Raw genomic sequence first — 25,245 nt, forward strand, 5'->3', positions numbered from 1 at the left:
GGCTTAGAAGAATTCAAGGTAAGCTCTCTAATTTCTCTCCGTGAATTAGTTATCTACGGTGTTCCTCAATCACGTGGAGATGTATATATATATATCTTATGATTCTTACGGAACCATATCTTCAACTTTACACTTGGAACAAACAAGAGAAAGTTGAAAGAAAAACCTAGAGGGGCAAGGAGAGGGGCTACGGGTTTGGTCTCCAAAAGGTGAGCCTCCGACTTTCGTTCCGTAAATTAATTATTTACTGTATCCCATGGTTATATATCAGTGTTTAATAGCATAAAATCACAATTTGGGGCAGCGGAGAAGTGACACAAACAGTCCACTCCATTTCAGCACATCAAGAGGTTTCCGAAGTGGGGTTTGGCGAGTTCTGACCAATTTCGGGTAAGGTAAGGCCTTTCCTTTAAATTTGGAGTTTATGGTGTTGTTATTAAGTGTATTACATGTTGTGTAAGTGGATGGAAATATGAAAAGTTCATAAAGATGTTTGACGTTAGAAACAATCTAATGTGAAGCTGTTATAGTTAAATTGAAATCGAATACGGTGTTGTGCTATGGTGTTGCGGCTGTAGGTGGTATGGTGCTGTGTTGCAGGGCCTAAAAGTATTCTAAACGAGGTGTGGGAGCTGCTAGTTGCAGCCACACGACCCTCCACTTCGTACGGTTAAAGGTTTTACAAAATAAAGACTAGAAATCCTATTTTGGTATCGTAATTTTCAGCAAGTTGTTTGGAGCTTGTGTGGTGTAATGTTGTCATGTTTTGTGTGTATATGAGCTGTAGGTTATTGTTGTTGGTTGGCTGTAGTGATTAGGGATATAATTGGAAATTCGGATAGGGCATGTTATAGGGGAGGTGCTGCCCAATTTTTGTTAACTCCTTAACTAGCTAAAGAACTAGTCGAGAAGACGAACGAGGAAATGAGTTCTATGAATACTCGTGTGCAACTTAAGATGATAAAAAGTCAAGGATTGTTAATATTCGTATTGCTTCCGTGTTGAATAGGTTCAAAGGACGACGAGGCGAACGTGATAAAGAGTAAGTCGTAAGAGGTATGTAAAGCTGTCTCTCTTTCCTTTTGGCATGTCTTAGCCGTAAGTGAATTGTATGTGAAATGTGGGGGTAATTCCATTCCCAGAACTCCAAGTACGCCTCATAATCCCTATCCACTGCTTGGTATTGGAACTCCTGAAAGAATTGAGTATTGCCTGTTAAGGCTTCTACATGTTAAAAAGTAGTGCGTGAAAGGCTATCTCTCCTTTCTCTTGATATGTACTTGGTATTAAAATAAGATTATGATGCCATAGTTGTTCACCGAGCCCCAGGATGGGCCGGGTGCGAAATATGTGCATGATGACCACATGAAGGAAAGGACAGACTATATAGAGTTTATTCTCTTTCTTTGTTTTTGGCATGTCTTAGTTGTAAGTTAAATATGATATGAGCTCCGGGGTAATTCCATTCTTAAGCATCTCTTATTTACTTCTGAGTATTGAACTCTTGTAGTATTTGAACTATTTCCCTGGAAACTTCTATATGTTAAAGAGGATACTCGAGATGACTACACTACTACTCGGATCCTCAAGCAAAAGCTTAACTTTCTTATTCTGTCAAGTCTCTGATAATGATTTAAATTGCATATAGTTACTCACTACTCTACTCGTGAATACTGTAACCCTTCTATCACTGAGTCTCGGGCCAGGGTATGTTCTCGTACACAGTTCACTACATTATCCACCGAGTCCCTCACTAAAGGGCCGGGTACACTATACGAGGACATGATAATGCAATGACATGAAAAACTCACTGAGTCCCTCACTAGAGGGCCAGGGTACGTATGTATAAATATAATGATGTGTTGCAATAAGATGGTGATGGCGTCGGGCCTATGATGGTCCTACAGAGGTGATTCACTGGATCCCCGAAAGGGCCGGCTATATTGTATGATTTGAGCATGCATGGTTTTATGATTCATTGAGTACAGGTACAGGTTTCTGATTTGACATTTTATCCCCTGCTTCTCTATTTCAGATATGCCTCCAGTCATATTATGTTATGTTTTACATGCTCAGTACATATGTCGTACTGACCCCCTTTTCTCGGGGGGCTGCATTTCATGCCCGCAGGTACAGATACAGGTTTTGGGAGTCTGTCAGCTTAGGATTCCGTTAGGCTCAGGTGGAAGAGGTTCCATTGTATCGGAACCTGGTTTTTGGCACTGGCCACTGATGTATATCTTTGTTTTGTTTATCCAAGGGTACGGCGGAGGCCCTATCCCGCCATATGTTGTCGTTAATATTTTTAGAGGTCTGCAGATATGTATATGTGGGTTGTGTATGTCAGTTTGGTTCAGCTGGGTCTACATGATGTATGGTATATGTTATTATGTTATGGCGGCCTTGTCGGCTTGCGTGCCCTTTCATGATGTGATACAAATGAAAGAGGCTACAGATTTATGAAAATGTTATCACCCAATAGGGTTCTGTTGCATGGTATTATGTTATTTATAGTTCGACTTGACCACAGCTGATACACATATATACGGGAGTTCAGATCGGACCCCAGTCGCGGCCTACGGGGTTGGGTCGTGACAAAAGGATTGAGATGTAAATTCACCAGCATTATCAAGACAAATTGTCTTTATTGCATAATTTCAAAATTATGCTCTTAACCTTAAAATTTTAGTTAATAATCTTGCAAAAGCCATGTTGCGAGTTGATAATAAGCACACATATGACCATCTTGTAGATGCATCTATTAAGACCATATAATATTTAAATGGTCCACATGAAGGGTGAATTGACTCATATATATCACCCTGTATACGTTCCAGAAATGCAGGAGATTCAATCCCAACCATAGTTGCTGATGGTTTAATAATCAATTTTCCTTGGGAACAAGCAACACAAAAGAATTCCTTAGATTGAAGAAATTTCTGATTTTTCAAAGTGTGTCCATGTGAATTCTCAATAATTCTGCGCATCATATTATAACCGGGATGGCCCAACCGGTCATGCCAAATGATAAAATCATTAGAATCAGTAAACCTTTTGTTTACTATGTCATGTGATTTAACAGTACTAATATTTGTATGGTACAATCCAGAAGAAAGTGCAGATAATTTTTCGTGCACAATTTTCTTCTCTGTATTTATTGTAGTAATATAAAGGAATTCAACATTTCCTTCATTTGCAGTCTTAATATGATAGTCATTTTGGCGAATAACCTTGAAACTTAACAAGTTTCTTTGAGATTTACTACAATACAATGCATTATCAATTACCAATATCGTTCCTCCAGGTAGTAATAAAGCCCCTCTTCTAGCCTTCAATCAATTTTGTACTATCGGATATTGTATTGACATAGGCCTTTTTCATAAACAAATGACAGAAATATTTTTTTTCTTTTAATATTGTATGAGTTGTGGCACTATCCAAAAGGCACATATCTCCATTACTCATATTGGATTCAATTGAAGACTGAAAAATTTACTTATGTTCATAAAATAAAAATACATTATAAGAGATAAAATAAGTAACAATATTGCTAGAAAAAACATAAGTCCTTTTTTCTTTTTTTAAAAAAAAATAGATAGACGTAAAAACATGATAATCAAAAATACATAAAAGCGACAACATATTGTAAATCATATAATGAAATTAAACATCAATTATAATCCTCAAAGAAGTCTTCAACCTCCAAATGAGTAATATCATTGAGGTCATTAAAATCGTTATCCTTCAAAGCCAGATTTACTTCAATATTATCATTATGCGAAGGTCTTGCCTCAACATTTTTTTCAAACGCCAAGTGTGACTCTATCCGAGCATTTAAAGAAGAGGCACCACCTCTATTTGCCTTTTTTTAAAAGGAATTTTGATAAAGCCTTACAAAATATTCAGGCGTCCGACATTTATTTTTCCAGTGGCCTTTCATGCCACAACGATGACAGTTACTTCTTGAAGGGCTACTTCGAGAACTCATATTATTCTCCCTTTTATGTTGACCACCACCACGACGATTATTATATCTTCTTCTGTCATTGTCACGTTCACGCACATTATTGTGGCCTTGATTTTTATTTTATCTTCTTTCAGACTGGCCATGTGTTTCTACCACATTTGCTTTCGGTAACGGAGCAGTTCTAGTGGGACGAGCTTCATTATTTTTTATTAAAAGAGCATTATGTTGCTCAAACACTAGAAGACATAAGATCAATTCAGAGTATTTCTGAAAACCTTTTTTGCAATATTGCTGCTGTAATATCACATTGGAGGCATGAAAAGTAGTTAGTGTCTTTTATAACACGTCATCATCATTTATATTTTCCCCACATAATTTTAATTGGGAAGTTATTCTAAATACAACAGAATTATACTCAATTATAATTTTAAAATCTTGAAACCATAAGTGCATCCACTCATAACGAGCCCTTGGCAATACCGTTGCCTTGAGGTGGTCATACCTCCTTTTTAAATCTTTCCACAATTCAAGTGAATCTTTCACTGTCAAGTATTCAACCTTCAGGCTTTCATCTAGATGATGACAAAGAAAAATCATAGCCTTCGCTTTATCCTGTCTTGATGCTTTATTTCGTTCGATTATAGCATCACCAAGACCCTTAGCGGTAAGGTGAATTTCAGCATCAAGTACCCATGACTAATAATTTTTGCCAGAAATATCAAGTGCCACAAACTCTAATTTTGACAAGTTTGACATGATGAAAATTAATTTAAAAATAACAAAGAAAACTAAAATTAAATTTCTTCAGTAGATATACCTAATATAGAAGTTAATTTTCTGGAAAAAAAATTACAGCTTCGTGCTGATAACGTATTATAAAATAAACTAACTTAGCAAAATAGGAAGAAGAGAGTAAGAGAAAAAGAGAGAATTCTTTCCATATCTGTATCTCTTAATATCATGACCTATAGGCTATTTATAGCCGGGGAATGGGAGGGAGTTAAAATAACAAAATAAGTTGTAGGAAAAAGTAAGGGAACAACAAATGATGGGTAGGAAAGAAAAATGGACGGCCACCACTTGTGTCCACTTGTATAACAGTTCTCCAAATCTTCAAGTGCGTTTATAATATGACTTCTCGTCCTATTATGATTACATACAGGTAGACAAAGAGAATATCATAAACATGACATGAAAGGGAAGATCATAAAGAAGGTAAGAGACATAGCATTAAAAATTTGAGATTGTGGAGGATGTGGAAACTAATTGTAAAGAGTAGGGGGGGCACATTTAATGAACATTCACATAAATAATATATTTTATAACACTCCATCTTGACTGTTAATTGATAATGTGTCTCATTAAATTTACTAGAAAACATTCAGCAGAAAAAAAATTAGTGAAGAATTATACATATCTTGAAACACACATTGCTTGCTGCCTCGATAAATATCTGGACAGGAAAATTTAATGGGATAAAACTAGCTAAGCAAAAAAGAGTACAACTCTTATTTTACTCTCCCGATGAAAATATCACATTATTTTTTGGAGACATACATTCTGTTGATGCTCGTGTCTGAAAAAGAACATTGAAGAAATGTATTTTATTTTGTCTTCTTCAGTATATTCTTCTTTCAATTGAGTTATGCAAGTAGCATTGTTTTCAACAATATTAGTGTTATGTCAAAAAATGAACAAAGTGTAAAATTAATTTCATCTTTATAAGAAAAAATTAATTTTAGTAAAAGAGGAGTCGCCACTTAATTTTTTAAAGAAATTAAGAAAACTTAATTTAAAAGACCCTAACAGATTTAAGTCTTAAAAATTCAGAGAAAAAGGTACGAGGTTCCTATTACTATTTTAAGAAGGTTTTAGCACTTAAAATAGCCGCTAACATGCTGTTATCCAACGACATAAATTATTTGACTATTTAAAATATATATATATATAAAAAAAAAAGACACCTGAGTTTGTTTTGACAAATTTAGTTATTTGAAAATACTTAAAATATTTGAAAGGAGGATTTATGATCAAAATGAGCAAGAAAAGAAAAATAATATAGATATCATTTAGGTAAAATCATTTTAAAAGGATAAATATTTCATAAGAGAAAACAGTTCCTCTTTTGGGGGATTTAATAAGTTAAACCTAACTACAATTAATATCTAAGCAGAATAAATAACATAAATACGTAAATAAATTATTACAATCCAAATTAAATATAAATGAATAAAAATAATAAAAATCTGGTCCGACACTTAATTTCTGTACGTCTGGACTAAGTAGTTGGGCCACCTGCATTTGGGGGCTTTAGGCCCAATTTTCTTTGTATACAGTGTATACAACTTCTGTAGAGTGTGTATACACCAAGTGTATATCTCCGGTTATCTTGTATATTAGCTTCCTTTTCCAGAATATCCGAGGCTGACTCGATAAGAGAAATTTGAGCCTCCATGGCTCAAACTCAGAAATGCATAAAGGAAAGATAATCCACAAGGGACTCGGGTAGAGTTCACATGTAACAAAATAAAATCACATTAGCTAAGTAACATGAGATAGAATTATTCTAACACATTTTAAGAGGATGAACAATCACTAAACCACTCAATACATTCGAATGTAGTCAAACATAAACAATACTTGATCATTCAAAATTTAATTAACTAATGAGACAAATTAGGTGCTTCATTCAACAGCTATTGGAATGTTATAACGAGAATAAACTATAAATACAATTATTAAATTTACATGGCAAGTAGGAGCGGTAAGATATCCTTCAATTTTATTACAAATAATAAATCATTTAGCAAGTTTAACATTACAATGACTAAAAAAGACAATCATAATTTAGTTATCAAAAGGTTCACAGTAAACATATGCTTAAATAGTTATCATCCTTATCTTCACAACACATTTCGATAATCTAAACAGGACAGATTTAGCCATTGTTTCTTCAACTTAGCAAGTAATTAAAAGTAGGAAGAACGAAAAATGGAGAAATTGATAGTTTATATATTTGATTAAGATACCCATTAAAATTATGAACTACCACAATGATAATCAAAACATGCATATCATTATAGGATGCTAAACCAAACTAAAATCAAATAAATCATACTCAACAAATAACTTCATGATTTAAATAGCTACTAAACTAATGATAAGCAAATGATATATGACCTTAGGTTCGACATTACGAGATTACATTCAAATTGTTATCACAGTAAAATGGCAAAATAGAGTAAACGAGTATGCAGACCAAAACTTTAGACGAGCATAAGGCTTAAACGGATTGGTCATGACAGAAGAAAAATATTAAACCAATTTGAACAAGAATCCAGAGTCATTAACAGAAGCGAGCTTAAACAGCCACAAACTCAAGACAAATTACAATCTAAAAATTTAAACTTGAACTACAACAGTAACATAGTAAACTTAAGACATACCATAATCTAAAATCTAAATAAGGTAAGAGCAGAATCATACTATAGCGAATGAAGCCGGAACTAAGCTCGAAACAACGAGAGAGAGTGGAGATTTAAATGCGAATCGAGATACTTAACACTTCTTTATGACAGCAACAAGAACAAAATACATAATTTATATTCAACTAAAATATAACAATAAGCTACTGAAATGAAAATCTTTAAGGAGAAAGACTAAGATTTAATTCAATCTTCAGTCCAAACCCACAACATATTTACAAGCAACACAAGAATAAATGTAACTAGAACAAACCAAGAACAGAAATGAGTTTACCTTTTTCGGAGCAGCGAACTAGAAACGAGAATGAGCTAGCCGTGTTTGAGCTTCCGCCACCACAATTTCAAATCGAGGAGTAGAGAATAACGAACAAAGTTTTCAATTATCGTCCTTGTTTTTTTTTTCTAAATTTTTTGTTGTTCTCTCTTCTGTCCCCCCAAAAAATCGCCCCCCCCCCCCAACAAAGAAATAGTGCACGATATTTCTCGAGGAAAAGATTATTTTTTCTTTTCAAAAATCTGAAGTTGTACCATTTTTTTTGTTTGGGGATGGGTAAATGCTTATTTTATGTTCTAATGGCTGAATGGGATTATGGGGTATATAATTAATATTAGGGGAAGTAGGCGTGGGGGACAAAAGGGAGATGGGAATGTGCAATCATATATTATATATATATATATATATTCAGATTGGCATATAAAATTTAATAAATTAAAAAATTTAACTCTTAATTTTTTGACAATCAATTGTGTAAGACAACATTGGTCGATTGGAAGACCATTACATTTAATTATGTTATATTATTATTTAATGTGATCGTTTATATCATTGTATTTTATTTAATATATATATTTTTATTATTATTATTTTAATAGAAGGATGGGCGGAAATATTATTTATTGTTATTATTATTATTATTTTTATAAGAAGGGATGACGGAAATTTTATTTATTATTTACTTATTTTATAAGAAAGGATGGTTATATTAATATAGTAGTGTTGGGGTATGGGTATTGTAATATTTAGTAGTGTTAGAATATGGGAGGGACACGTATGAGTTTTCTGAAAAGGGGTGGGAATATTGTATGGGTTAGAGTTAGTAGTATGGGATGGAGAATATAATAATGTAAGGAGTGGTTAGATGTATTTTAAATGGTTATAAAAAATGCCTACAACAAAAAAATAATTAACCTAATCATAAACTAATTAATTCGAAAAATAAAAGTTGTTAATTTACGAAATAATTTATAATAAAAAAAATTAATATAATCTTTTTTTTAGATCAATTTTGAATATTCTTAAAAGGTAATAATTATACAAACCATATACATTATCTTAAAACAATAAAAATGATAAAACTACTAAAAATAACTAAAAAAATATTTTAGTATTTTACTAAAGTAATTATTTTGAATTGCTTAAAAATCAAAAAAGTTCGATAACTAATTTACATTGCGGATGATCAAAATTGGGTGTCAACAATTACAATCTTCTTTTCAAAAAAAAAAAAACTACACATCTCCAATGTGTTGAGTCATTTGCTTTAGAAGTTGTTAGTATTTTAATAAGACTTAAATAAGTATCAATAATTGACTGTCTTTTAGAATATGATAATATGACACTATCCTCACATGCAAATAGAAAACTTTCGTGTGATCATTAATTATGTAGATTAAATAATCTTTTTGCATTTACATAATCAACAATCTCTTGACAAATTAAAATAATAAATTTATGCTAACATTTGATTTCAATCAAAATATCTTCACATAAAAGTAAAATTATATTGTGCGTGCATATTAATAAAAAATATTATGTCTTGAATAGTAGTAGTGGGATATATAAGTGCACCTTGCATTAAGACATGATACTTTCTAACCATTTTCATGAGATCAAAATTGATTTTATTTATATTAAGCTATCTCAAAAGCATTGTGGTATTCAATGGAATCGCACACAACTAAAAGATGAAGAGAAATCGACGGACTAAAACTGACCGATTATGTAGGTCTTTTGATGAATTTATTAAACAAAAAAAAAGACGGACTTTAAAAGAAAATTGTTGGATGTCTGTTAGTTATTTTTTGCGCAAAATTGCGCCAAAAATATATATAAAATAATTTTCTTATAAGAAAAATCGACTGAGTATCTCAATTTATTTATTTATTTTCAAGAAAATTGAAGGACTGCATCGATTTTTGAAATGTAAAATTACAGTTAAGGAATATAAATAAAAAACAACCAAAGCATTTCAACAACAAGCATGTGTGGTGTGTTGGGATTTAAAGGTGTGAACAAGAAATAAAGGTTTGTGACCTTTACAAAAGGTTGTACCTTTTCTAAAGGGTTATGACCGTTCTGAAAGATTATGCATTTTCCAAAGAGTTGTGACGTTTCTAAAATGTTGTGACTTTTGCGAAGGATTGTGACTTTTTTGAAAAATTGTGACTTTTTTAAAGATTTGCGACTTTTCTGGAAGGTTGTGATTTTTGCAAAGGGTTGTGACTTTTTTGATAAGGCACAATAAACACCTGGTCATACTACCCTTTATTGTCTGTAAATGGGGGATTTTTCACTCATTTTTCAACATCGAATTTCTCCTTCTTCTGCATATATTTTCTTACAAACAAAGTTGAGTCTTTGTGTGATTTCGTTGCTGACTTTTGAATTCGCTGAAATTATTGAAGTTTGCGGTACTGCTACTTCTTTAATAGGTTATTCATTTTATCCTGAGAGGAAATAATCCATAAGCTTGAGTATAGTGATGTGATTAAATTTCTTAATGACACACAGTGAAATTTTGTGGACTCGGATAATTTCATTTCTTTTCATCTTAAAAGTATTTTTATTTTACTATATTGAATACAAGGGAAACATGGTGTAAATTGTTCAATGCCACGATAGATATTTGAGTTTGATTCCAAGTTACTACATTTTTTATATATGTATTTATGAAAATCGATGGACAAAAATTTCGGTCCGTCAATTTTTTTTAAAAAATTATATCAATTGTATGGAGTGGAGTGTTGGCCAGTAAAGAACTCTCATGTTTAGAAGATGCATGTTGCGGACATGAGGATATTGAAATGGATGTATGGACACACTAGGAGTGATAAGATTAGAAATGAGGTTATTCGGGAGAAGGTGAGAGTGACATCTGTGGCAGACAATATGAGAGAAGTGAAATTGAGACGGTTTGAGCATGTGCAGAGGAGGGGTGTCGACGCCCCAGTTAGAAGGTGCGAGCGATTGGAGTTGAGGGTTATGCGGAGGGGTAGGAGTAGACCAAAAAAAGTATTGAAGAGATGTGATTAGACAAGATATGGCGCTACTGCATATCACCGAGGACATGACCTTAGATAGAAATGAGTGGAAGTCGAGGATTAGAGTAGAAGGCTAGTTGGGATAGAATGGTGTCTTGCCGTGTGTCGGTTTAGAGGGGTCGTAGGTCTAGGCGTGCCTTTATAGTTGTGTTGTTATTGTCTTTGATTATCACATTATTTTGCTATCGTTATTGTTCTTGTCTTGTAAAATTTGCATCACTTTTTTTGCCATTATGCTATATATATATTGTTTGTTTTTCTCTCTTACTTGGGACTGTGACTTTTGAGTTGAGGGTCTTTCGGAAACAACATCTCTATTTCCATGAGGTAATGGTAAGGTCTGCGTACATCTTACCCTTCCCAGACTCCATTTGTGGGATTTCACTGAATATGTTATTGTTGTTGTTGTAAAGCTGTCAGTTGATTTTCTAAAATTGATCCGTCATTTTTTGACATAGTCAAATTCATTGATTTTAGGCAAAAAATTGCGATCGTCATTCAATTTTAGCACTCAAATTTTGATCTTTTTTTAGTTGTATTAAAACCGTTTAAATTCATCAAGGATTTTCATATAACTTTATTGTCTATCTAGACATGAAAATAATTTTATTATACGCATAGCAAATTTTTCATGTATTGTCAGACTCATAAGTAACTTGAAAAATAATTTCATCCACTACAGGAGGACCTCACCATATAACAATGCCATGAATTTTGGGATTTTCTTTTATGCCAAAGGCACAAGCCATACTTGATATATTGCAACTCTACTTTTTATTTCATCTTTTGCAGAAGGGTCTATGTGTACCTTACTGACATTACATCTTAAGGTCTTGGGATTATAGGTCTAAATTTTCAGTTTTTCAAGAGAAATAAATTATATTTGAATTGCGCAATTTTGTTTGATCAATCATTTGTTTATCAACATTTTTTGACAGTTTGGAATTCAAGATTTTCGTTATTATTTATAATATTGAACGCTAAGTTATATCAAAAATATCATCGACGATCATTTTGATATTGACTGTCAATTGAGTCATTCTGACATCAAGCCGAAGAAAGGAGAAATTGGCACTTCGAAGTTCGAATAATTACTTTAGGTGGATATTAAAGTAAAGAGAATAAACATGCTAGATAAATACTTTACTTTTAATGGACATATGTATTCTTTTCCCTAATATTTTTGTGGGCTAAGTAGGTGTTGGATATTTTTTTTTCTTGGGATAATTATGCCATGTGATCATTCGACAAAAGTAATTATCAAAAGAATAATCATTTGATATATAGCCATATATAGTTAGTGTATATTTTATATATAGTAAAACTATTCAGTTTTTGAGTGTATAACTCATGTATAAGTAATCTATATTATCTAGTCAATATATACTTTCTATGACTTTTGGCGAGGTATATGTTATAGTCACTGTATATTTCCTTTGATTTTAACTATTTTTTATTTAAATAAAATATGACTATATTTATTATAAACTAATTTATTTATTGTATATATTTGAAATTGTCCTTTTTTTATTATAAACTAATTTATTTATTGTATATATATTTTTGTAAAGAAATGTCTTACTTTTGATGTCATCATGAGTCTTATTAACTTCCACTGTTTTCAATTATTGCTGTAAGGGGTCGTTTGGTTGGAAGGTATTTTATGTTAGAGATTAGTTATGGTGGGATATATTATGTTGTGATTAGTTATGTTGAGATTATTTTTTATTAATTATTTGATTTGTCATATGCAAAATAATATTCATTGCAAAATTTTTAAGAATAAGTTGTTTGTTTTACAAAAATATCCCCCATCTTATTTAATTTTTTACTTTTTTCATAAGGTTTAGTTATTCATTCTTAAAAATAAAGTTTTTATCTTATTTAGCTTAAATATTTTTGTACGTGCATTTTCATGATAATGCCTTGTGTTTTTAAATATAAAACTTCCATATTATTAATCTTCAAAATAAAACTTTTATTTTAGGTTTGTTAAAGTAGAGATTTTATTTTTGATGTTACTTCATTTAAGCATATATCACTCCTATATTATAAAATATTAAAATTATCTTCATTTTTATTGATATATAAATACAAAATTTTAAGTGATTAAAAGATTATTTAATTAAAAATATGTAATTCAACAGTGAAGTCAACATTTTAAGAAAAATCAAATATAATTAAATAAAAGAATTCGTCAAATAAATTCAACGTATAATATATTCATAAACAAAAACTATATTTATATTGTGTAATTTTTTAATGAAAAAATATATTATCATAAAATAACGAATAGTGAAGGTTGAAATTGTTATCATAAATGAATATAAATGTAAAAGTGATATATAAAAGAGGGTTTAAGGGGTACTTTTGTTATTTTGCCTTTTTTGTTCAGGGATAAGTTATCCCAATATTACTATTCCACTCATACATAAGAATAACTTATCTCAGCCATAATTATTAATTATAAGATAAGTTATCCATATTTTGTAACCAAACAAAGAATTGAGAGGTACTAAAAACTTATTTCAAAATTATTTTTCTTATCCATCACACCAAACGATCCCTAAGGACATATCCCCTGTTCATTTAACCTGCCGTCCTTATTAAAAATAAATAATTCAAATTAATAATTATTTAAAAATATTAGTTGTTTGTTTTTATTTCTATCCTTAGTTATAAAAATTAAGAGATATTAATATGATGCAAAAGACAGAAGTAATAATAATTTAATCAAATTATTCTAAATGACTATGAAAGGCCAAGAAAACCTGAATTAGCATCAGCTCTTCCTTCTATGATAAGAAAACACACCTTTTTATATTCCTAAAACATTTCACTTCCATTCCTAAGTTAAAACCATTTTGTTCAAGAAAAAAAAAAGGACATTTTTAGCTTCCAAGATTCAGATGGCTGCTAATGATCAAGAATCCAAACTTCCCCTGAAACTTTTGGTAGATGAGAAGAAAAAAAGAGTTGTTGCTGCTGAAGCCAACAAGGATTTTGTGGATATATTATTCAGTTTCCTCACATTTCCAATTGGAACAATAATCAGACTAACCAACAACAACCAGCCAATGCCAAAGATTTCAACTTGTATCAACAATTTATATAAAAGTGTTGAAAACCTTAGTGTTGACCATCTTTACACAGAAATTTGCAAGTCAATACTTTTAAATCCAAGAAATCCATGTATTGAAGATTGTTTCAAGTTGAAAGTGAAGATAGATGATTCTGTTTCTAACAAGTATTTCAATTGCTCTAATGAACTGAGATGCTCTAGAAAGAGTTGGTTAGTCAATGTTAAGTGTTATTGTGGAGGGAATACAACTATGGAGGTATTTTCAAAAATTGAAAATCCAACAAATGATCATTCAGGTGTTTTTATGAGGGGAGGGATAGGGTTTTTAATAAGTGATGACTTAAGAGTATTGCCTGGTTCTCCAAGTTCTCTTGTGCAGCTGTTTTCTGATCTTGGCTACAATCACATGAATCAGATAAGGGAGATGTATGTGGAAGTTGGAAAGGAGGAGGTAAGTATCTTGCTTTTTTTCGATTATTGCTATATTTTCAATAAGCAATCTAGAGTAATGCCAAGTCTTTCGGAAACAATGTCTATCTTCGTGAGGCAGTGGTAAGTTATGCGTAACTTACCATCCCCAGATCCCACTTGTGGGATTTCACTGGTATGTCGTTGTTGTTATTAATCTAGAGTAATGAATCGTGTTGTTGATTTCTTTGATGATCACTCAGCTAATACGAGTAACTATTCCTTCCGTTTTAATTTGTTTATTTCACCTACCTTTTTAGTCCTTTTTTTAAAAAGGTGCTTATGTTCCCTTTTAGCCTTAATTTCAATTTTTTATTTTTATTTCAATTTTTTTCAACAAATATAATGACTTTTGAACTAATAACTATTAGTTGAGTGACCATTTGAGAAATCAATTCTAAATTGTGCATACTTAGAAAAAAGTAGGATGCAATGAAAGGAAAGAATCTATATAGGCGTACCAAACAGTGTGGATTGAGTTTTAGGTTCTATGAATTCTAGTAGTCGTTTAATTATATCAAAGATCAAAGATTTATATTCAGTAGAAATTATAGAGAACTTCAAGTACTTTTTATTTTTATGTTGCATAATATTGGACTAAAATGAAGTTAAATGGAGCGACGACATAGTCAATAAAGATTCACATAGCCAACGGCATAGTAGTTGTTGCTTGCTGTTGTAATCTAGAGCATTGAACTTGATTGAATATTCTACTTGGAGAAAACTAGGTTCTTGATCTTATCATTTGACTGAAGTATCTAACTTAAGTTTAGAAATAGGCATATATAGCAGATAGCAAAACAAATGCTATCAAATGATAAAAATGGACAATGTAGCACAGCAGAATGTGGAAAAATGGTATGTCAATTTAAGAATGAATGTGTTCTGTATTAGATGTACCACTGCTTTGGAAACAACGGGCACTCATTGCAATTCAGGTGATGTGTTGAAAAGGTATGAGAAATCAGTTTAATGTAATAGAAAGAGGAAAAACAAAAGAGGAGATCGATTCAGGAAATAAATTACAATTCAGGTGATGTGTTGAGAATTCACTCTTCCTCTTTTTGATGTTATCTCACGTGCATTTTCCTCGTTTTTCTTTGTCTAGATATTAAGACTGCTCACTTCTTCATTGATCTCAAAATCTCCCTTAACTGAGGTGTTTTTGAACAAGCAAGCTATAGTTGACAACAACATCATGACTGAGCCAAGAATTTCTCAAGTGTTTCACGACCTGCAAACCGGAAGATCCAGTAAAATAAACATGAAGCTAATATTAAGCAAGTCTAGAAACAAAATACTGTATGCTGAGGCAAATGATTCGTTTGTCGATTTTCTGTTCAGTTTCCTCACTTTTCCTATTGGATCAGTGATCCATGTTCTAAAAGGGATTTCTGGACTAGGATGCATAGACAACTTGTATAAAAGTGTGACGGATTTGGAGTCCCAATGGTTTCTTTATGGCCAACACAAATTACTCAATCCTGGTGTTGCTCTGAGACATGCATGCCAGGATCCGTTGCTTCCAATTTCTGTGGAACTTGCAAATCATAGCCTTATAGATCCAAGGGACACAAGTGGTTTGGCACGTGAAGTTGGCAGATTCACAAAGTCACCTTCCTTGTTTATTGTTTCGGACGATTTGGAAGTCAAACCTGTGTGCTCTACATCAAGTTTTGGCTTACTCAAAGAACTAAATGTGCCCTTGTTTGACATTGAAGAGAAAGTGATCACCATTGGTGAGGCAGAGGTAATTTCTTGTCTCAACCTAAAAGCTAAATTGCATTGCTTTAAATCGAAACGTCAAACTAACACCATGATTTCTATGACAGGCCCTGTGCTTGCTTCAGGCGGCTTTAATCGGATCATCATCTGCTTTAACAATTGCCTTGACCTCTTTCTTGAGTACACAGAAAGAAGAGAAGGACTAAAATGCTACAAACAACAAAAGCAACTTGGCTTGGTGGCTATACCGATTATGTTCTAATATTAGTTTCTATATTGCTGGTTGCGAGTATAAAGGAAAATGTCTGTGGTAAGTTAGCAGCCCGTATAAAACTAGTCAATTTATGATGAATTCAGTTTGTATTTCCTTATGGACAAGTTTTTATTGCCCTGCTAGTTATTTCAGATTTCCTAATTAAATGAGGTGAAGTTAGCTAGTAAAGCTAGCAACTTGAGTGATCTTATAAAGTAGTTTTTTGTGATACAACAATTATATTTGACGTAGGAATGAGTCTTCTTTCTGACAAGTAACAACCTAAAGATTATGACTTTTGTACTATACTAGAGGAACAAATAATGTCCCCCCCCCCCCACCACTATAGGGGGAAAAAGTCGCGTTTGGCAAAAAGGACAAATCAGACCATGACATGTGGTTGAGTCGGGACCAAAGAGACAGTGCTCGTACTTGCTCTGGCTTAGGAAATTTGGGGGGAACCATCTCCGGCGTGACTTGGATCGATTTTGCCTGTGTGTAACCAAGGTTGCTCTATGACCGGGTAGCATGCCCTCTCTGGGAAGAACCACTTTATAGTTTTATCGTCCTTATATTGACCCTCGGGCAGATTAACAGTTGATGTCGAGCATATTGTCAATCTGCCCCCCAATTAGCCTCGAGTCTAGCTCCAACCTGCCCCCAATCAGTCTTAAGTCCAACGTAAGAGCCCAAGAACGTGCAACTAGATAGCCTTAACCAACTTGCATTTAACCCCGCTTTATAAATTTTTATTACTAACTAAATTAAAATTTTTCCAAACACCATTGGTAGTATTCTTAACAAGTTTGTGATTCTGTCTGTCTTTTGTTCAGGTTCATTTCCCAAATATTGTTAAATATGAATAATCTTGCTTCTCTCATTTGTTATATTGTAAGTTATTTAATTTGATATTTTCTTCCAAATACTCTTTTACAATCCAATTTTAAATATATTTTTCTTTTGTTTTTCTCACTTCAACCAAACATCGTATAAACGCTGACCTATTCAAAACTAGTCAATAAGTGTGTGTGTTGCACATATATTTCATGTGAATTTGAACAACATATCCTTTGAAAATATCATATAGTTGTTGTCATTTCTTTGACCTAATGTTGAATCTAAAATAATAAAATATTTGTTATATATATTTTTTATCACGATTCTTCAATGATCTATCAAGAAACACAAATTTTAAAATTTAATCTTTTGGTCTTTTAAATATTTGGAAATGAAGAGGTTGATCATAATAGCTCCTAAAAAATAGATAAATAAATATGAAGTCTAAAAATAATTAGTCTTGAATGAATAATCTACAACAAAGTAGGGTAATATATAAAAACTACTGGAGTTATTTGTTGGCATGACCGGAAACAACAACAACATAGTCAATGAAATTTCATAAGTAGGGTGTGGGGAGATTGAATGTAGACAGACCTTACCACTCTCTTGTGAAGGTTGAAGGTTGATAGGTTGTTTCCAAAATATCCCTGACTCAAGTGTATCCAATTCAGGTACAAAGTAGGAGGCAGTGAAGAAAATATAGCAAGCAACAAGGAAATAGTGCAAAGTCTACTAAAAGGGAGCAAAAACAATAATAAACAATGATAACTATAAAAAATAAGAACTACAGTGATACTATTAGTACAATGGCAAACACCAATCACCTTAAGCAAGGTAACACTACACTACCTACTAACCTTCTACCATAATATGTGTCCTAGCCTTCACGCCCTCCAATCTAAGGTCATATTCTCGGTAACTTGAAGTAGTATCATATCATGTCTTATCACCCCCAATACTTTTTTGGGCAGCTACCTCTGCCTCTCCCGGAACCATCTATAAGCAACCTCTCGCACCTTCTCATTAGTGCATCCACGCATCTTCTCTTCACATGTCCAAACCTTCTCAGTCTCGCTTCCCTCATCTTGTTCATTGCGAAGGCCACACACACCTTATTTCAAATATCCTTATTTCTAAGCTTATTGCTCCTAGTATGATCACACATCCACCTCAGCATCCTCATCTCCGCAATATTCATCTTTTTGACATGGGAGTTTTTGGCTAGCCAGTTGTTATGCCCCGTACTTTTGTACTTCGAAAAGCTTTCTTAAACTTTTTAAAAGTTGCCACGTGACCAAGATTATCTATAACGTTACCAAATAACTCTAAGGAAGGGAGGATGTGATGCCCCATAATAGTGAAGGTTGGAAATAGGGCCACAAGGATTTGAAAGAAGTTGAAGGCCAAATAACAAGTCGTGTGACTCAACCTACTTGCGTAAGCTACCAAATTGGGTGTCTTACATATTTAATCTATTGGAGAGCATGTCGAGCTTACGTAGTAAGGGTTACATAGGTTCTTAAAGGAAGACGAGATTACAAACCCACAAAAGAGGCGGAAGGAGGCGTAGCACCTACTCGAAAGCAAGCAGGTGATGTACCTACTTTGACTAAGTAGGTGATGCACCTACTTGGACCAAGTAGGTGACACACCTACTGGGGTGGGTCCCATGCTGCCACGTGGAAGCTTTGGATTGGTTGCATGGGTTGAGGTGGTGCCCTAGGGGGCTGCCACGTGGCACCTTCTAAGGTGGTATATATATATATATGTATAAGATGACTAAGAAGTCATTCTTCATCCATTTTACACTTAGAATTAAAAGAGAACTTAGAGAGAAAGCTAGAGGCAGCCACGGTTTTGGCTAAGATTAAGGTGAGGCCTCCGACTTTAGTTCCGTGAATTAATTATTTAAGGCATCCTACGGTGATATAGCGGTGTTTAATAACGAAAAACTTCTATTTGGGGCAGCCAAAAATGTGACATAAACATCCCCAAACAGTCCGCTAATTTTCAGCGCGCTAAAGAACTTCCGAGGCTAGTTTTGACAAGTTTTGAATAAGGTAAGGTCTTTCCCTTCAATTTGGAGCTTTTGATGTTGTTATGGAGTGTATTATACGTCTTTTAAGTGGTTGGAAATATGAAAAGTTCATAGGGATGCTTGACGTTCGAAATGAACTAAATTGGAGTCGCTATAGTTAAATTAAAGTCGAGTAGGGCGTTGCGCTTGTGGTGCTGTGGCTGTAGGTGGTGTGGTGATGTGTTGCAGGGCCTAATAGTATTCTAAAAGAGGTGTGGGAGCTTCTGGTTGCAGCCACACGACCCTCCGTTGCATATGGTTAAAGATTTTACGAAATAAAGATTAAAAACCCTATTTTGATATCGTAGTTTTAAGCGAGTTGTTTGGAGTTTGTTTTGTGTAATATAGAAGTGGTATAATTGTGTGTTGGCTGCTGATTGTTGTTGTTGGTTGGATGTACTAATTGAATATGTGATTGAAAATTCGGATAGGGTGAGTTATAGAGAAGATGCTGCCCGAATTTCGTTAACTTCTTAACTAGTTAATAGACTAGTCGAGACTAGTCGAGAAAGGCGAATAAGGAGTTGGTTCCTATGGGTGCTTGGTTGTGGATTTAGAAGCTGGAAAGTTAAAGGTTACTAATATTAGTATTACTTTCGTGTTAAATAGGTTTAGAGGACGACGAGACAAGCCGAGTTAAAAGCAATCGATAAGAGCTATGTAAAGCTATTCTTCCTTCTTTTGGCATGTCTTAGATATAAGTTGTGAATGATTTATATATATGAAACATGGGAATAATTCCATTCGTAAAGCTCCGAGTACATTCATAATTCTTATCCACTTCATGATGGTAGAACTCCGGTAATAGTTGAGTTATTGCCTTTTAAGGCTTCTATATGATAAAAGGTAATCTAGGTAGAGCCTATCGCTTCTTTCTTATGGGATGTATTAAATGTAAATGAAATGAGAAATCATTTGAGTATAGAGGTAGTTCCAGTTGTAAGTTCCGAGTATAACTCGTGACTCGAGTTCACTCCTAAATGCTAAGGGTCTTAAAGTAGTTAAACTACGACCTATGAGCCTTCTATAGGCTGAATAGTGATAGGATACGTAAGCTCCTATACCTAGGGACTCTTGGGTATGCTTTATGGTAATGTAGAAGGATGTTTGATATGTTACCGAGTTTTACGTGCACGTATATGCATATTACATTATATACGGATCGGGCCGTCATACCTCGGCATTGTTATATGAGATACGGATTGGGCCGTCGTTCTCCGACATTATTATACAATATGTGGATCGGGCCGTCGTACCTCGGTATTATGACATAATATATGGATCGGGCCGTCGTTCCTCGGCAGGTACTTGCTATATACATGGATCGGGTTGTACATTCTACAGCGCTAATAACATATATATGCCTATCCTGATAGATGATGTGTTTGTACCATCGAGCCCTCTAGCGGGACGGGTATAGGGTTGATAAGGGTATACACAACTCTATTTTGTAAGATGCAGGTATAGTGCTTTATTAAATGTTATACTTGTTTCCTGCATCCCTACTTCAGTTATTACCTCAGTTATGATATGTATGCTTTATATACTCAGTACATATATCGTACTCACCCCTCGTTCTCCGGGAGGTTGCGTTTCATGCCCGCAGGTACAGATATTCTATTCGGGGATCCACCAGCTTAGGATTTCCACTTAGCTACGTTGGAAGTGTTTCACTGTTCCGGAGCCTAGCCTTTGGTGCTGGTCTGCAAATATATGTATTTGTTTATTCAGGGGTACGGCGGGGGCCCTTTCCCGCCATATGTTACCGTACTATTCTTAGAGGTCTGTAGACATATGTATGTTGGTTGTTTATGAGTTTGTTTCGGCTGAGTCTGTTTGACATGTTGTAAATGTTTTTATGTTGTGGCAGCCTTGTCGGCTTGCGTGCCCTTTCATGATATGATACGAATGAAAGAGGCTATATATACATGAAAAAGTTTTGACCCATTGAGGTTTTTTGAGTACTATCACATTATACATAGTTCAATTTGACTATAACTCATAGATATGTATACGGGGGTCCAAGTCAGAACCCAGTCGCGGCCTGCGGGGTTGGGTCATGACAGAAGTGGTATCAGGGCAGTTCGTCCTTGGAGTGTCTACAGACCGTGTCTACTAGAGTCTTGTTTATCAGTGTGTTGTGCACCACATCTATAAACAGGAGGCTATAGGACATTTAGGATGTTACTTTCTGTTACATTCCGTATTTTTGCATTTTGGATTATTCGTACGCTAACGATTATAAATTCAAGGACTTTTAATTTTGAATTTTAAAAGGACATGATTTGTTGTAGATGCCAAGTTATATGAATAATTTATGTGTAGTAAAATACATCTCAAGAAGGACCCTTAAGCCAAATCAAAATAGAAGCCATCAAATATGTTTTTCTTAAAGTTACGTTTCGGGTAAGCTGACTTCGGGAGGCCATAACCTCTTTATAATTTGAGAATTTGGGAAAACTCTCAACATGAAAGTTGTAGATAATTGAAATATCTTTCCAACCATAGGTCGTGGGACGAAATGTGATATCGGAGTAATAAGATATAGACGTTTTAAGTCTGACAGGCCAAACTAAATAGTGAATTCGGCCCAACCCAATTTTAATTCGGGTCAGGCCCAATACCCACGAAATTAATCAAAATTCTATGTCTTCCTTCATAGTTTAGACCAAGAAATATCTGGAAATTTCCAGAGAGAGTAAGATAAGGGAAAGCTAGAGAGAAACACCAACATCCACCACAATTAAAGCCCCGAATCTCAAAGCTCTTGAAGAGAAAATTGTTGTACGTCGCGTTGGCTTCAATTTGAGCTAGAAATCAGCCAATAAGGAGAAGATTTTATGTGGTGCTGCAAATTTAAGGTAATATTAAAGTCTCCTTTTCATTGTTAATAAGTTTAGTTAGAGTTTTAACGGATTAGAACGGAGAAAATAGTGTTATAAACTAGTTTGGTGATTTGTTGAGAGTTATGGGTTAAAGGGTTGATTTAGGTAGATTAAATAGATGGAATTATCTTAGTGATGATGTATAATAATGTTTGATATTGTTTTGATGTTGTTGATGAGTTGTTGTTCTTGAATTTGGAGGAAAAAGGTGTATGAAGATTGTGAATGTTCAAACCCGTTTTTGGAATTGAGTAGCTGGTAGTAATTTTGGAATATCTAATTGTGTAGACCTTCGATTTTAGATATTAAACATGTTTTGGAAAGCTAATACACGTACCTACAACTCTTATGTTTATGTCTTAGTCTATATCTGCTGTTATGATGTCGAAAACGGAGCATGAATCTTAAGACAAATTCTGTCCAGATTCTGGATTGAAAATTCCTTCATGTATAGCTGTTCGTATTTTGATGATATCTCTTTGTAGAAAATGAATTTTGAGTTGATTTCTTTTGCATTGGAAACTTAAGACATAGATCTAAATGTTTCATGAAGGTTATAAAGTCCAGTTTTGCCGTTTTCATTTTCAAATTTTAGATACAACGTGAGGTACTTGACTTTCCGAATTTACTGCTTTGGTAACATGAATAATAAATCTTATTTTGTGTCAATATTTTGGATTGTTGATGTTGGTTGATGATTATATGGCTGGTTTGAAAGTGGGAAAAGTGAGTGGTATAGGGGAGGTGCTGTCCAATTTTTTTTAGAAATAACCTACTAACGATAGACTACGTTTTATTCTTGTCCATAGCTTAATCATAGTGCTTAACGTTTTAATATAGGTTGAGACAATATTGGACAACATATACGTATAAACGCTAAAGGTATGTAAAGTTAACATCTTCTTCTTTTGGCATGATCCATATGAAACGAACGAATGACGTATGCTTAAATTCCAAAGAAACTCGTATTCGTAGATATACTCGGATGGCTACCGTTCTTGATTTTCAAAATTTATATTGTTATGTCTTGACTCATGTGTATGATTCCAGCCATCCTAGTTGGTATAACTCATGTTGTGGTATAATTCATATTTTAGTATAATCCATAATTGATGTGATTCATAATGACTATTGTCTTGGTTTTCAAATGATGGACTATTTTGCTTATTCTATTAAGTCTCCGATAATGATCAAATTTCGCAAGGTTGCTAATGATACCTTATTCGTGCATATTGTTATGGTATTATTCACCGAGTCCTACGATAGGCCAGGTATGTTATCATGTATGGATTCCACTACATTATTCACCGAGTCCCTTACTAGAGGGCCGGGTACGTGATATGATAATATGATATTATGATGATATGACGATATGATTATGGCACCGAGTCCCATAATGGGCCGGGTACGGTATCAGTGTACACTACTCTATTCACCGAGTCCCTTGCTAGAGGGCCGGGTATGGTATATATATACATATGACGATATATTAATATAATTGTGACACCGAGTCCCATAACGGGCTAGGTACGATATATGATGATATGCATGTCTTCATTTTATAAGACACAGGTACAGTGATTTATTGATTATGATACTTAACTCCTGAATCTTTATTTCAGATGTGATCTCCTTTACGGTATTTTATGCTTTATATACTCAGTACATAGTTCGTACTGACCCCCTTTTGTTCGGGGGGCTGCATTTCATGCCTGCAGGTACAAATACTCATTTTGGAGAGCCGCCAACTTAGGATTCTACTCAACGAGTTTGAAGTGCTCCATTGTCTCGGAGCCCAAACTTTGGGTACTAATCCTTATAATGTATATATTTGTGTATTTAGGGGTACGACGGGGCCCTGTCCCGTCATATGCTATTGTTAATTCTCTTAGAGGTCTGTAGACATATGAGTGGGTTGTATATAGATGTTGTCCGGTGTACTAGTATGACTTATGTTTTTGGACGTTTACATTCAGAATGGAAGCCTTGTCGGCTTACATATTATGTTATCTTATTTTTGACAATTAAGACTCCCCAAGAAATAGCTGATTTTGGTATATATATAAGTGACCGTTTGAGATAACGTGCTACCCATATAAATTCTATATCGTGTTTAATTGTCGATTGATAATAGATAATATGTGTGTATACGAGTGTCCAATTCGGACACTAGTCACGGCCTACGGGGCTAGGTCGTGACACTTTCTTTCATATCTAAGATCGTGCAATAGAGCCGAGTCATAGGGAATGACATTCCCCATACTAACCTATGATTTCAACAGAAGGGCAACATCGACAAAAGAAAGTGACTGACGATATTGGAAGTTACAAAGCACGCAGGTAAGGTGTTGAAATACGATTGACATATAGGGTTGAAAAGTGAAAGGAAAAGTAAACGAGAAAGTGCAACATGTGCAATTCGAATGGACATACGAGGTAAGTTCATTTTTATACTGTTGATATTGAGCGCCCTGTGAGGCTGCGATATGATATGATATGAATATATGTGTTGGCCTTATGAGGCATTGTTGGCATTTTCTGCGTGCAGGAGTTGGGATAGTAAGAAATACAGAGGAAACTCTGCCCAAAGTTTCCTAGAAATAAAAGGAGAATGAGATACAAGGTTGTAGTATGCCTTGCCCATAATAAGGATGAGATTTGACTAAACTACGAGTATGGATGACCTCGAGAAATGAGTTAATTGCTGAATTGATGGCAATAGAAACTAGAAGGTCAATACTGGTATGGTAAAATGAATTTGAAAAAGACTGGTGATCCTAAGAAGATGGTTTAAGGAAGACTGATAGATCTGGATGGAACAATATATTAAGGTACCGACTGAATTGATACACAAGGATAAACTATGACGAGTTATAGTTAAAAGAAGTAACAATATGATTAAGACAAGAGTAATATGGAATTCCATGCGAACAACAAAAGGACATAGACAAGAGGAATGAAATAGTTACTATAGAAAGCACTTAAGATAGATATGATTAATTAAGTAGGAGTACCAAAAAGAAAAAGATGAATAGATAACTACGAATTGAAGGTGTAGTACAACGAAAAGGGTAAAAAGACAAGACCTCTATTAAAGCGAATTTGACATGATGTTGAGAAAGTAAGCATTGGGTACACGACG

General features: G+C 33.9%; 1 protein-coding gene and 1 long non-coding RNA gene across 2 annotated transcripts; both read left to right on the forward strand.

Annotated features, from left to right (window-relative positions):
* Nucleotides 1-13,585: 13,585 nt before the first annotated feature.
* On the forward strand, nt 13,586-16,498 carry LOC129882340 (uncharacterized). Its single transcript, XM_055956588.1, has 3 exons — nt 13,586-14,306; nt 15,432-16,073; nt 16,156-16,498. The coding sequence occupies exons 1-3, from the start codon at nt 13,683-13,685 to the stop codon at nt 16,252-16,254; spliced, it is 1,365 nt and encodes a 454-aa protein (XP_055812563.1). The 5' UTR covers nt 13,586-13,682; the 3' UTR covers nt 16,255-16,498.
* Nucleotides 16,499-21,526: 5,028 nt separating this feature from the next.
* On the forward strand, nt 21,527-24,209 carry LOC129881511 (uncharacterized). The gene is made up of 3 exons (XR_008765600.1): nt 21,527-22,079; nt 22,944-22,985; nt 23,822-24,209. It is a non-coding gene; the product is annotated as an uncharacterized LOC129881511 (long non-coding RNA).
* The last annotated feature ends 1,036 nt before the right edge of the window (nt 24,210-25,245 follow it).

Source organism: Solanum dulcamara, chromosome 3, assembly GCF_947179165.1.
Source record: "Solanum dulcamara chromosome 3, daSolDulc1.2, whole genome shotgun sequence".
Classification (NCBI taxonomy): Eukaryota; Viridiplantae; Streptophyta; class Magnoliopsida; order Solanales; family Solanaceae; genus Solanum; species Solanum dulcamara.

What these genes read in the sequence shown, in the direction of transcription:
- LOC129882340 (XM_055956588.1), top strand. Translation starts at nt 13,683, where the DNA reads ATGGCTGCTAATGATCAAGAATCCAAACTTCCCCTGAAACTTTTGGTA. An exon ending in TGGAAGTTGGAAAGGAGGAG is followed by an intron (nt 14,307 to 15,431) that starts GTAAGTATCTTG and finishes TTCTTTGTCTAG; the next exon opens with ATATTAAGACTGCTCACTTC. An exon ending in TCACCATTGGTGAGGCAGAG is followed by an intron (nt 16,074 to 16,155) that starts GTAATTTCTTGT and finishes TTTCTATGACAG; the next exon opens with GCCCTGTGCTTGCTTCAGGC.